The sequence below is a fragment of the Castanea sativa genome, chromosome 3, assembly GCF_040712315.1.
Source record: "Castanea sativa cultivar Marrone di Chiusa Pesio chromosome 3, ASM4071231v1".
NCBI classification, from domain to species: domain Eukaryota; kingdom Viridiplantae; phylum Streptophyta; class Magnoliopsida; order Fagales; family Fagaceae; genus Castanea; species Castanea sativa.
The window spans coordinates 31,033,799-31,048,514 of NC_134015.1; the positions used below are offsets into that span (position 1 = coordinate 31,033,799).

The 14,716-nt window shown below is 35.4% G+C and overlaps 1 protein-coding gene across 10 annotated transcripts in view; it reads left to right on the forward strand.

The window, feature by feature from the left end:
- Positions 1 to 10,358, forward strand: part of LOC142628275 (uncharacterized) — a 61,217-nt gene extending 50,859 nt beyond the window's left edge. For 9 of the 10 annotated variants that reach the window (XM_075802362.1, XM_075802353.1, XM_075802354.1 and 6 more), the window contains 7 exons: positions 7,203 to 7,315; positions 7,460 to 7,537; positions 9,084 to 9,149; positions 9,232 to 9,363; positions 9,472 to 9,528; positions 9,621 to 9,701; positions 9,821 to 10,358. In XM_075802362.1, coding sequence (XP_075658477.1) covers positions 7,203 to 7,315; positions 7,460 to 7,537; positions 9,084 to 9,149; positions 9,232 to 9,363; positions 9,472 to 9,528; positions 9,621 to 9,701; positions 9,821 to 9,871 — 578 coding nt within the window. In that variant the 3' untranslated portion in view covers positions 9,872 to 10,358. Of the gene's footprint in view, positions 1 to 7,202; positions 7,316 to 7,459; positions 7,538 to 7,942; positions 8,071 to 9,083; positions 9,150 to 9,231; positions 9,364 to 9,471; positions 9,529 to 9,620; positions 9,702 to 9,820 lie in introns of those variants that run through there. The other variant, XR_012843009.1, reaches the window with a different exon arrangement.
- The last annotated feature ends 4,358 nt before the right edge of the window (positions 10,359 to 14,716 follow it).

The window sequence follows — 14,716 nt, forward strand, 5'->3', positions numbered from 1 at the left end:
TTTCTCGGATTTCATAGAGGCTAATTGCCTTGTTGATTTACCCCTTGAAGGGGCTTTGTTCACCTGGTTTAGAGATTTGGGGACAAATTGTATGTCAAGAATTGATAGGACCTTGGCATTGGTGGATTGGGTAGATCATTTCGGGAGTGTGTCTCAAAGGGTACTCCCTCGAGTAGTTTTTGATCACTGCCCACTTTTGGTGGTAGATAGTAGTGTCAATAAAGGTCAAAATGCCTTTTAAGTTTGACAATATGTGGTTGAAAGATGAGGATTTTGTGGAGAGAGTTCAGCAATGGTGGAATGGGTATTGCGTTTTGGGTTCTTTGAGTTTTATTTTGGCTTATAATTAAAAGCTCTTAAAAATGATTTGAAAAAGTGGAATAGGGAGGAATTTGAGGATTTGGCATTTAGGAAGAAATGCCTTTTATCTGAATTGTTGGGTTTGGATGCTAGAGAGGACTTGTTGGGCCTTTCGCATGAGGAACAAAATCGTTGTACTCATATTAAAGGTGATATTGCACATTTAGCTTCTTTGGAGGAGATTTCTTGGAGACAAGTCTTGGGTATTGTTTGTGAAGGAGTGTGACAATAATACTCATTTCTTTCACAGCATAGCAAATTCCCATAGAAGAACTAATCATATTACAAGTATAGAGGTGGGTGGTGTCCTTTATAAGGATGAGGAAGAGGTGCGTTCTAAGGTTGTTCATTTTTATCAGGGCTTGTACATGAAGTCCGATACATGGCGTCCTACTATGGATGATTTGGAGTTTGCTAGTATTGAGGAGGATGAACGGCTTTCTCTTGAGAGGGATTTTTCTAAGGAGGAGGTGGTATAGGTCCTCTAAGAGATGGAGGGTGATAAAGTTCCAGGTCCTGACAGCTTTTAACTATGACATTTTTTCATAAATGCTGGAGTGTAGTGGAAAAGGATGTTATGGCATTTTTTGATCATTTTCATAGGAGCTCAAAGTTTAAATGGTCTCTGAATGCTTCTTTCCTATCTTTGATTCCCAAGAAAAATAATGCACTGAATATTGCCTATCAGCTTAGTGGGCAGTGTGTATAAGTTGTTATCTATGGTGTTGGCTAATAGATTGAGAATGGTGTTGGACAAATCATTTCAAAGTTGCAAAATTCTTTTGTTGGTGGTAGATAGATTTTTGATTCAATGCTTATTGCTAATGATTGTCTAGATGGTAGATTGAAGCGTCGTACGCTGGGGGTGGTATGTAAGTTAGACATTTGAAAAAACCTGTGATCATGTGAATTGGGACACTTTGTTCTATTTATTGGAGAGGATGGGTTTTGGGGTTCAATGGAGGAGATGGTTAAAGGCTTGTGTCGCTATTGTTCACTTCTCAGTTTTGGTTAATGGATCTCCTACTGGTTTCTTTGGTAACTCTCAAGGTCTAAGACAAGGTGATTTGTTGTCTCCTCTTCTCTTCCTTTTGATCATGGGGGTTTTAAGTCGGAATCTGAAGAAAACTGAGGAAGGTGGTCTCATTCAGGGTTTTCATGTAGGACCTATTAATACTATTGGTATTCGTACTTCCCATCTATTATTTATTGATAATACCATTCTTTTCTACAATGCTTTTAGGGAGTAATTGCTTTCCATTAAGCTGGCTTTGACTTTTTTGCAAGCTCTTACTAGTTTAAAGGTGAATGTGGGGAAAAGTGAGATTGTCCCTGTTGGGGAGGTCAGTAACAATCAAACATTGGCTAACATTTTTCAATGCAAGGCAGTTTGCCTATGATTTATTTGGGAATGCCATTGGGTACTTTGTATAAGACAACCTTTATCTGGAATTCGATTCTAGAGAGGATGGAGAAGAAGCTTTGAGCTGGAAGCATCTTTATTTGTCAAAGGGTGGCATACTCACTTTGTAGAAAAGTACCTTTTCAAGCGTTTTGACTTATTATCTCTCCCTTTTTATTGTTCCTAAAGCGGTGGCTATTAGATTAGAATGTATTCAAAGGAATTTTTTGTGGGATTCCTCAGAGGAGTGCTTCAAATACCCCTGGCGGCTTGGGAAAAATTTTGCTTACCATGTGAGTTGGGTGGATTGGGAATTCAAAATTTGGTGTCTTTTAATCAGGCTTCAGGAAAATGACTTTGGAGGAATGACCATGAAACTACTCATCTGTGGCGGAGGGTCATTGCCATGAAATATGGGGAGGGGAAACGGGGGTGGAGCACTAGAGTTTGTAGAAGGGCTCATGGGTGTGGTTTATGGTGAAGCATTAGTGAAAGATGGGAGAGCTTTTCTAAGCACTTGTCTTTTTGTGGTGGGGGATGGTTCTCATATTCTTTCTTGGCATGATAAGTGGGTTGGGGGTAACTCTCTTAAAACTCTTTATCCTTAGTTATTTGTGTGTTCAGTCAATAAGGAAGCTTGTATTTCTAATGTGTTAAGTCTTCCAGTGGGTGAAAATGATAGGTAAAATTGTTTTTACATGGATTTTTGAAGAGAAATTTCATGTACTTGTTATTATTAAATATTGCTTTTTTCCATATATATATATATATATATAAATTTAACAAAGATAGGTAAAATTGTTACTTTGTATGTTGATGGAGGAAAAATGGTAAAAAGAAAAATTGTTTTAGAAAGCTAAGTTGCTTAGAGAAAAGAAAGAATGAACTAGCTCTTCAAGAGACACACTCTTGGAATAATACCTCATAGGTATATTTCTTGGATTCAAATTCAGTTAGTTATAATGAGGGCAGCCTTGATTATTTATAGTTACATAAACAAGATGCTGAGTTAGTTACAAGAACTGACCATGTGGCTGCCATGTGATTGACCAAAGCCTAACTAACTTATCTAACTAACTAATTGGCTATTGCACTTATCACTAACAACCTATTAGCTAACTAACTTTTTGTTACAAGTGATAAAGGCTATTAAAAGTAAAAGGAAATTACTTATTATACAATAGAAGCTAGTAATAGATAGATTTAAAAATGAACTGCATCAGGATTGTCCTTTGGAACACACTTGTCCTCAAGTGTGGCTTGTTGTAAGATGATCTGGTTCATAATAGGGCAGCAAGTGATGTACATTGAACTATTAGAAATGCGTAGATGGTCAGGTAGCTTGACTTGGTAGGCATTGTCATTGATCTTATGTAGTATAGGACAAGGACGAATCTTCTTTTGCTGCAACTTCGTATTAGGTCCAGCAAGGTTCCTCTCCTTGGTCAGGATCACCCATACTAGGTCACCTTCCTTGAAAATCACTTGCCTTTTCTTCTTATTAGCTTGTAGCTTTGTATGACGTTAGCTAATTTAGTGGCTTTCAGATGCTCCTTCTTAGGTAATGGTAAGCTTGACAAGTCAAGAACAGTGGCTGGTTGCATCCCATAAACAATCTTAAAGGGAGAGTGTTGAGTTGTTCTATTGGTAGATGAGTTGTAGGCAAACTCTGCTATATGCTATAGGTAAAACATTCTCCCATTCTTTAGGTTTGTCCTTCACAAAACACCTTAGGTGGTTGCCGAAGCTCCCATTGACCACCTCAATCTGTCCATCCGTTTGAGGATGGAAACTGGTGCTGTACTGTAAGTCGGTACCAATTTTCCTCCACAAAGTCCTCCAAAAATGGTGTTGTACTATTGACCACACTAGTTGCTAGTGTTTCTTTTGCAAATTTCTTGACAATAAGCAAAGAATTATGTTGTGTTAGTTGGAGTTTTAAGAATCAACTTCTCTTTCATGGGCAGTACGGTGTAATGCTGTCTATCCTTGTATAGGTTGTGGATGTTCTTCCTTCCATCATGGTTGGTGTGCTTATCATATTGCCAAGGCCTTCCCAACAACAAATGGCATGCATCCATCTTCACTACATCACAAAAAATTGAATCTTTGAACTTCTTCCTAATTGAAAAGGAGACCATGCATCTCTTGGAAACTCTTATAACATTGCCTGTCTTAAGCCATGTCAATTTGTAGGGGTGAGGATGATCTTCAGTCTTTAAGCCAAGTTTGTCAACAACTTCTTCAAAAACCACATTTTCACATCTTCCTCCATCAATAAATAAGTTGCAAATCCTGCCACCAATATTACAAGTGGTGTGAAAATTGTTGCTCCTCAACCAATCCTCCTGTTCCTCCTATTTTGGTGCTAACAAGGTCCTTTTCATTACCAAAGCCAAGCCTTCTTCCTCAACTGATTCACTTATAACAATTTCTTCTTCATACATTGGAAATTCTTCTTCTTCCCGGTCTTCACAACCTTCAATCATCAAAGCTTTACCCTTGCCTTGAGCATTGACTCCCCCTTTCTTGCAATCTGTGGCCTTGTGCTCAGCTTCTCCACACTTGTAGCACTTAAATGTAAAACTTTGTGCTACCTTAGGGATTGGTTTGGCTGCTCTAGAAGTTGAAGGCAAACTTACACGGTCAATCTTGGAAGGTTGTGAATTATTAGTAGTTGGCCTTCCTTGAGTACTGACTTGGGTACTTCTACTATCACCATAAGCTTGGAATTGCATAAAGGCTTTTCTTGCAAGTTTCTTCTCAAACATCAAGGCTCTATTGTGAGCTTCAAATACAGTCCACAGTTGGTGCAAAGATAAGGCATCTTGAATTGGTGGTTTAAGACCACTCAAGAACCTTGCAGTTATCTACTTTTCACTCTCATTCAGGTCTACTTGAGCTACTAGTTGATAAAATGCCTTTGTATACTCTTTCACGCTGCCATGTTGCTTCAAATTATGCAGCTGTTTGCACAAGGATTGCATATAATTGAAAGGTAGAAACCGGTTTCTCATTTTCTGCTTCATCTTGCACCAATCTTGGATCTTTCTTTTACCCCTCCTAACTCTTTGAACTTGGAGCTGTTCCCACCTAGCTGATGCTCTCCCTCACAGCTTGATAGATATCAATTTCACCTTCTTGAAATCTGGTATTTCATGGAAATCAAAGATTCTTTCCACTTGGTTAAGCCAATCTATGTATTCTTCATGATTCAAGCTACAATAGAACTCAAGTAACTCAATCCTGAAGTTTGATTCCCATTTTGGTTTTTCCCTTGGAGGACCAGGCACTTCCCTTGGAACACCTCCTCTAGGCTGACCAATTGGGTTACTAAAGTTGTTGTGACTATCAGTTTCAGCATCTTCAGCAGGTTCGTCATTTCTAGGATGATAACACCATTTTCTTCTCACTTCCTTAGACAAGGCAGCAAGCTGCGCGCATAGCAGCTCCACAGTTTGCTCCAATGTCACCTGGAGTTCTCCTTCTTGGTGTGGTTGCGGCTGCTGCCTGGGATGAACCCGCACCTCAGGTTCATGTGCTGCAGAAGCTTTCTTGTTCCTTCTATTGTAAACTATTGGTGTCATCTTCACAAATTCTTAGGCTTGCTAGTAGAGGATAAGAAAATGAAATCAAGATACGATCTTGATAGGTTCTTGATGACAAAAAATGAAGAAACAAATTGCAAATGAACTTGAATCCAATGGATCTCAAGCTTTGATACCAAATTATGATGGAGGAAAAATGGTGAAAAGGAAAGATGTTTTAGAAAGCTAAGTTGCTTTGAGAAAAGAAAGAATGAATTAGCTCTTCAAGAGACACATTTTTGGAATAATACCTCATAGGTAGATTTCTTGAATTCAAATTAAACTAGTTACAATGAGGGCAGCCTTGCTTATTTATAGTTATATAAGCAAGATGCTGAGTTAGTTACAGAAACCCACCATGCGGCTGCCATGTGATTGGCTAAAGCCTAACTAACTAATAGGTTATTGCACTTATCCAATGGAATCAATTCTGTACCGTACCTGTCAGTACAGCCGGAATTTTCCGTACCGGTGACTAAGTTGGTACAGAAATGGGTCTGTTTCATTATGGATAAAATACCGGCCTATACCGGGTCATTTTGGCCATACCGGAGTATATATCGGATTTTGGCCAAAATATTAGTACCGGACTGAAACAGAAAAAACTCAAGTTTTAGATCTGAAACTATCAGTGATTTACTGGCTTGTTGTGCTCATGTCATTGCCTCTATCATCAGAGTGTTTTCACCATGTTTACCAGATCAGATGCCCTTCTTCTTTTTCTTCAGCCCATTTTTGCAAATCTGATCCTCCACTTTTTCTTCTTTCTTTGTTCACCCAGTCGCAGTGCCCCTTATTTCATAGTATTTCTTATGTTTCTTTTTCAATTTGCCTCTTCAGTTTCTTTTTGTTATTTATCTTTTTCGTTTTATGTGCTTCAACCACAACCACACACGTAAGGTCATTCCAATTTCAAACACTTTTTTTTTTTTTTTCATTTTACTTTTTTACTTTTTCATTTATGATTTTTTTCTTTTAATGATGCCGCATGCCACATTTAAAAAAGAAAACAACTAACCATCATCTAAATATATATGTCTATTATATATTTTATTAATGAACTTATACTTTAGTCAGAGATTAGGATATTAAAAGACATGGGCTTATAATCTTAAATATTTTTTATCAAAGATTGTCAAAAAAGAAAAAATGCCTACAAAGTTCATGGGCTTTGGTTAATGAACATATGAATAAATAACTACATATATTTAATCTAATATATTAGTAAATGTTGTACTTAAGCTAATATGTAGGCTTATAAAATATGTGAATTTTAAATTTTATGTTGATAAACATAAAAATTAATAAATTCATACTTACATAAATAATCCAAATATATATTTATGTATAGAAATATATAAATAACAGAAACGGTACACCGGTATCAACCGATACCGAAATATTCCGTTCCCTTGACCAAACCGAAACAACCTCTGGTACGAAATTAACTCCCTTACACTTATTACTAACAACCTATCAGCTAACTAACTTTCTGCTACAAGTGATAAAGGCTATTAAAAGTAAAAGGAAATTACTTATTATACAACAGAAGCTAGTAACAGATAGATTTAAAAATGAACTACATCAATGGTCCTGTATAATTTCCTCTTTTTTTTTTTTTTTTTAACTTTGCAATCAAACAAGAACTTACTTCCATATATTTGTTAAAACATCTGTTCAAAAGAAAGGATTACTCCCCTCTTTCCACGCTCCCTCCAAACTTCAAGCGAAAGTGTAAATGATGACTAGGATAGTTAATTTTTCACGATTAATTGCCTTGTTGATCAACAAAAGACTTGCAAGGAGGATATTAGATGACTATAGTGATGATTTATTCCAATACTTGCATGCAGGTGAAATTCAGGGGGCCTATCAAATTAAAGTCACTACCAGTGCTTTGGCATTGTTGCTTTCCACAAGGCACGCTGAATTGGCAAAAACCAACGTCCAAGGTCATCTGGTTAAGGTCTGCATATAATCTTAAATGCATTTTCTTTTTGATGTGCATCTACTTGAGTTCTGCATATATATATATATATATATATATATATATATATATATATATATATATATATATATTTATATTTATTTATTTTTTGGCCGGTAAAAGTTTGCTGCAGGGATAACCACCCGCTCAAAAGCCAAATTAGCTCCAGATCAGTGGACAATGGTGTCACTTCCTGCAAAGGTATTTCAACATTGCATTTCATCACTTTTAAAATAGGGTAAATTACATATTTAGTCCTTAACCTTTAGGCTATGTATCAATTTGGTCCCTAACATTTTAACTATATCAATTTGGTCTCTAACCTTATGGTATTGCGTCAAAATGGTCTTTGCTGTTAGGTGCTGGATGGAAAATGCTGACTTGGCTAACAGTGATATTAAAATATTGTTTTTATGCCATCTAAGTTGCCACATGGGCTGCCATGTGGAATTTTAAAAACATTATAACCAAAAAAAGCAAAAGCTTTATGAAAATTAAAATCACAAACATATTTAGGATTTAAAATTTTAACAGATGAAAATTCTTTAGATTTAATCTTAACATCTTTGGAGCTAATGGAACTCTTCGGTTGGATTTTCTTTGCAGCTTCCTTCTCAGGTTCTTTTGATTTAATTTGCCTATCATCTCCACAGCTAATGGAAGACCCAAAACAGCTATTAATCCCACCTAAAGGCTTCATGAGTTCTCAGAATAAAACAAAAGCAAATCTGAATGTAACGTGTACTGAAACTCATCTAACATATAGTCTATCTCTTCTAGAGTTAAGCAGCTGTATGAGTCCTGAGTTGAAACTTTCCACAAACACCTTATGTGCGCCCACGAATAATCATCATTTCTCAAGCATCTCTGCTAAAATCATAGCTTGAAGTACCACAGCGGCACTTCAGGCACCCATAAATAATAACACTGGTCATGTTTTTGTTTGCATTTGGAGGCAATAGCTTCTCCATTACTGTCTCAATCACAATACCCACAGAAGAGTTCTTCAAAGCAATAGCTTGTCCATTACTGCACTGCCACGCATTTCTTTTGTTGAACTCTTGCAGCAGAATTACCCAATGAGACAGTGACGGTCTCTTGCCACATCGCCCTTGAGAAAAATCTAGAACATACAGATCCAAGGAACTCTGACAATCCAATGTCCTCCACCATCCAATCTCTCTCCCTCATTTCCTTTCTCTTTCTCTTCCTCCACGTTTTCCTGGGGCAGGGACTTTGGTTACGTTGTGTTTTGTTGTCCAATTTGATTTTTCAGATCTACCAGTTTTAAATTTGGGTTTCTTTGGTCCAAAGATTTGAATTTTATTCGTGTGTATTTGTGATTTATTTTTGCTGATTAATATATTTGATTAGCTCAAATGAATTCAATTTGGCTGAATTTTTTTAAAAATAAAAAATTAAGGCCAAATGCAACTTAAATGGCATAAAAAAAAATATTTTAATATCGCCGTTAGCCATATAAGCATTTTCCATCTATCACTTAACAGCAAAACATTTAATTTTGTTTCAGTCCATCAGGATCACTAGTGCACAATTGTGCTCTTGAGAAGGTTGATATACTGTGCATTGTACATTAAAACTTGCTGATCATTTTTTTCTGCTTTTTAATAAACCAAAGTATGAAGAAAGCTGAAAGCCTGTTCTGTGCCTCTGAAACATTTTTACTTTTTTAAATTGGAAATTGTATGTTTGAATTGAAACAAATTGAATTACCTGGGTGGTGTAGATACTGGCACTGTTGGCCGATGCATTAATTGAAATCCGAGAACAAGATTTGGCTGATGATGATGAGGTAGGTAGTTTATGATTTGCTGTCCAGTCCAGATCACCCATTTGTAATCTGATCTTTAAGCTTTGAATGAATTGTGTATCAGGATAGTGACTGGGAAGAAGTTCAAGCTGGGGATGCAGAGATGGATAAAGATTTGCTTCATTCACTTTCTGCTACATCATCAGGCAGACCCACATATGAACATCTTGAAGCAATGGAAAAAGTATTTAACAAGGTTTGAAAGGAACATGTGTCTACCAATTTATGAGTACACCTTTTCTTTTTCTCTTTCTTTGCAATACCTTTTCCTTATTTCTGGTTAAACTTGCTTGAGCATTTCAAGGATCATGAAGATGACTATGAAGCCGACCAACTATGTGTTGCTGATCCGCTTAATCAGGTGTTGTCTGGATGCTAAAGTTTTGTATTTCCAAGAATGGCCGTGGTCAAGAATTTTTTATATTGTTAACTAAACATAATTGCACCTGACAGATTAATCTGGCTCGCTATCTTCGAGATTTCTTAATGAATTTTTGCCAGAGCAACAGACCACTGTTTGAGAATCTTTGCCAGGTACTTTAAATTCAATCAAGCAGATGAAAGCTTCTATCAATATGAAGTTCATTTCCTCCCTTTATCGTGCATATGATTAACTTAAAATATGTGATATTTTGTTTTGCTTTTGTTACCAGAGTTTGACGGAGTCTGAACAGGATGCTATCCAGACGGTACTAAATCACTAAAAGCTGAGAATGAATTTGGTTTGAGTATGAATTTTGGTTTGTCGAGAATGAATTTTGAGTGCTGTTCCATCCATTGTTGATTGAAAAGAAAATTTCCATCTCCCTAGAGCAGTGAGATGCAAGCCAAAAGCTGAGTTTGTAAAGCGGAGGGTTTTATTATTATTATTATTATTGTTGTTGTTGTTGTTGTTGTTGTTAACAGTTAAGACATGAAGCTTTGATGTAATGGCAAGTGTCTTACTCCAAAAGTAATAGGTTGTAGGTTTGAGTATAAGAATCAGCCTCTCAAGCTGCCTGTTATGACCTTACCTAGATACTGTGAAAGTAAGAGTTTTGTGCACTAGGTATGGCCATTTTAATGGTTAGAAGCATTGAGACTAGCAATTTTGGATTTATGTTTGATTATTGAATGCTGTGATTGACCAATGTGCTTTCTGGCGTGTAATACTCTTAAAATTTTGTTGTAATTTATTAAAAACGTTGATACAAACAAGAGGAAAGAAAATAGTTCATATATTCATTGCATAGAAACCTTCCCGATGAGCTTCATCAACCCATGCTATAGAGTAGTGTGGTCATGGAGGTAGAAGTATAGATCTATTGGTTTTACCATAAGTAGGATGTGCTCATGCCTAGCTTGTGTATGCATCAATCGGCTGTCTGATTTATCACTGTCCTTAGCATCCAGGGTATATCTTGCCAGGCGGGTGACTGCTCTGCGATGGAGAAAAAATCTTTATTGGTATCAGATTGTATCTATATATTATTATTCATTATTATTTTTTATAACTATTATTGTGATACAAAAATCATGATCATTATTATTATTATTATTATATTTCTTTTTCTTTTTGCTAACATCTTACTAGAAGTGTTTCTTTGTCGATGGCTCAACACTGATCCCCAACCCCTTTTTAGACATGGCAAAATGGAAAGGTTGGTCAAGTCAAATAGGTTGCAAGTTAAAAATAGGTTTGGGTCAATAGGGTTGTGGGTTGGGTTGGATCGGGTTAACTCGTATTTTTCACATGCATTTTTTTTTTTAATAAAGAACATGTATTTACTATTTGGAAAGTCATGCAACAAATTACTTGATGTAAAATGCATTATTTTAAATTCATTACTTATATCAAGAATGAACTCAGTTAAACTTATTAAAAAAGAGTTTATATACACAATAACATATAAAAAAGAGTTCAATTGGCACTCTTGGAGTGCTGATCGGCACATGACAAGTGCTGATTGGCACTTCCATAGTGCCTATTGGCATAACACAGAGACCTGTCCCAAAAATGATCAAATCAAGTCAAGACGCATCAAATTTGATTTTTTAGGGATAAAAATTTGACCTAATTCGTATCTGATCAAACTTTACTTATTTTCTAAGCACCAAATCTCTATAAATAGGGAATAAAAGTAAGAAATCAAGGTCTCTCTCCCCTTATGTTAAAGAAATTCTGGAAGCTTTGCTTTAGGAATTTCTTTTTTATTAAGTGATTTTATCCTAGATCTCTAAAAAATTTACTCCTTGAATTTTGAAATAATTCTCTCCTTGTGGAATACATTCATGTAGGTATGTTCCAATTTTATGCATAGATCTAGGGTTGAATTTCTTCTTTAGATTTTCAATTTGCAGGAGAATCCATCATTAGAGTTCCATGTTTTTTTTTCAACACTAGAATCAAATCTACATTTTTTTATTTTTTCAAAGTAAAACCAAATCTGCATTTTTCCTCCATGGTTTTCAAAAGTAAAATAAGATCTGAATTTTGTTTATAAAATTTGATCTGAATTCTGTTTTTAAAATCTTATATGTATTTTGTTTATAAAATCTGATCTGTATTTTATTTATAAAATCTGAGCTGTATTTTATTTATAAAATCTTATCTGAATTTTGTTCACAAAAACCTGATCTGTATTTTTTCAATATGAATCTAGATTTGTATTTTTCATAAGAAAACTTTATATTTTCATAAAAAATAGTAATAATAATAATCTGTTTTCTCTCATATTTAAAAATCAAACCAAATCTGAATTTTTATCAAAAAGTCACTCTTTTTCTTTTATGGAAACTCAGATTTAAATTTTTCATCAAGAATTCTCATCAAACCTTTTTTTACAAAATGAAGTTGCAGATCTAAGGTTCTTAAAATAGCATTTTAACCCTAGGTCTAGGATTTGACATTGCATTTGTTGTACATCATTTCATACTTTGAATATGGGTACTTAATGGTCATTTAAAGTCTATAAGACCATGCTCTGTTTGGGCAAGGTGGGTGCCTAACACCTTCCCATTTTGTAATTTAGCTCCCGAACATTAGAATCTTAGGTTGGTAAATTTAGTGTCTTATTTAATTTTGGGTAGATTGTAACTAGGAAACAAAGGTTTGTATTTTCCTTTTTCTACTAGATTGTACCTAGGAATCAAAACAATGTAAAGCTCTTTCTACCAAGATGTAATTATTTCCAATTAATGAGAATGAATACTACTCAAGATATGTTATAGTTTGTTAAGTTTTCTTATTTTACTCATAAAATAAATGGCGACCCTATACAATCCTGAAAAGGGAAGGTGCCGATGCCTTAACTCATTTTCTGAGAGCCAAGTTTTCTGGTCTCTCACAGTGGTGACTCCACTAGGGATGTTGAGGGCTAACCTTCACATTAGGCTTTAAATGACCAATTAAATACCTTTGTGTTTGTATGATATTTTTTGCTTGTGTGATATTGCTTACGGCTATATATTATTTGTATAATATTTTGCTTAGAACGCCACGTTGGTTGTTAAAAGCTTTCCCTAATTGTCATTGTGTGTGCCATCAAATAATAAATATGTATGAACCCAACTCAATATCTAGTGGTAATAATTATGGATCACCGGTTTTAATTAGATTTAGGTACCTAGTGGTGAACTCACCAACTCATAGCCCAAAGTCACTGGATCATCTCTTATTGAATGATAAACAATGCTGTTAGGACCAACGTACTATTCATTACATGAGAAACGTCCTAGTTATGAGAAACAATAAAACAACAAACCCAACTACAATGTAATGATTTATAACATGTCCTTAGGCCGGTCAAAGTTAAAATTGCATTGCACCCTATGTGTGTTTGCTTGGTTGAGTAGATTGAAATAGATGGGGACCTAGCCTTGATTGACCCAACTAAGAGTTTTCTTAGGGGAGAATTCGGTCAAGATTAGAGGGAAGACTCCAAAGAGAATCCAAGAGCGATAGCCAAGCCTGTTCCAATTCCAAGCCTATCACAGTACTGAATCCCTTGTGCATAGAAGACACCCCACAGTTATAGCACCACAACCCCGTGTTTGACTTGCAAGAAAGCCCTAGCCATAAGAGATCTGAAGACTCTGTCAGCATGGCAGAATGAGAAGAATATCAAAACTCGGAAGAACTATTGAGTACTCAAGAGCTGCTAAACACAATGGTGGCTAGCCAAATCTGAAGGAAAAATTCTGGTTTTGCATCTCATGCAAAACCCACAGCGGAAGCGACGAACTAGGATCTATTTCATTCATGATTGATAACGTACACTACATAAATTTCAGAATTTAAGAACAAGATAGCGTACCTTGGTGTGGAGAAATTCAAAACAAAGATTAGAAGCACTTGGGAACACTTTTAATCTTCACTCCAATTCCACTTTACGCCCAAGATGTGTGGTCTCTCAATCAGTTTTTCAAAGGGAGAATGAAAGTGTGTCTCACACTCTCACACACCGTTTTTTTTTCTTTTCTAATCTCTTCTAATAAAAATTCTGTATGTTTCTCCCTTTATAACTAACTGATTATCTAATTGGGCTGGCCTATTAGGCCTTTCCAATTGGGCTTTAGTGTGTAGCTTGGAGTGAGACCAAAAGGGACCAATAAGACACTAGCTCCAATGGGCCTTGGGCTTTTCCGTCAACTCTTGACAAGTCCAAAGTTACCATTAATTATATTTAATACCACTATATAAATATAATTGCACTCTAGGCCTTATTAATAAATTATATCCCAAGACTTTATTAAACACGTAACCCCTTCATAAAATATTCGTAGTAACACAAAGTCATAAACGTAGACTGCCACTTTGTAAATTACTACATCTTATCCTTGAGTACCCGGTTTAATTCTTTAAAGTTATTCATCATATATTTATGAAATCCAATTTCATAAATGTATACTTTAGTAATTTCTTACTAAAGTGGTTAGGCCTAACTCTCTGAATAACTGAAACCATTAAACTTATCTCAAGGGAATATTTTATATCTCCATCAAGAGACTATGAATTTCATCTTGAGAATATATGTTCCATCAACACTAAATGTGGCTGCCCAACATACTGAGGTTTTGACCGTCACTTCAGATCTCACTCCTGATATATCAAAGCAACCTACACTTCATGATCAGGTCCATTATTCTCTCAGGATTAAGAGTTCATGCAAATAGAAGTCGTGAGATTTATTATTCATTTGACAGTCGTTAGAAGAATAATAAATCTCACAGCGGTCCTGTTCAATATGTTTTAACTCTTAAAACATATCAACATATCAACTAGAAGCTTCCACTTCCATGATCAAGACAAATCATCTTAATTGACACGTTATAGTCTTCGCAGATGAAATGCCCAATTTCATCACCGACTACGAACTATTAATTCTAAGTTTACAAAGAACTTGTGATTTACATCTTCTGTGACTTTTCACATAAATCACATACAATGCATCTCATGGACTATATGATAATGTTCCATATTCATGTTACCATTATTTTAGATAATAATAAAATAACTTTATTAATCACAATATTAAGTCATACATTATGTCATACATAATGTCATACAT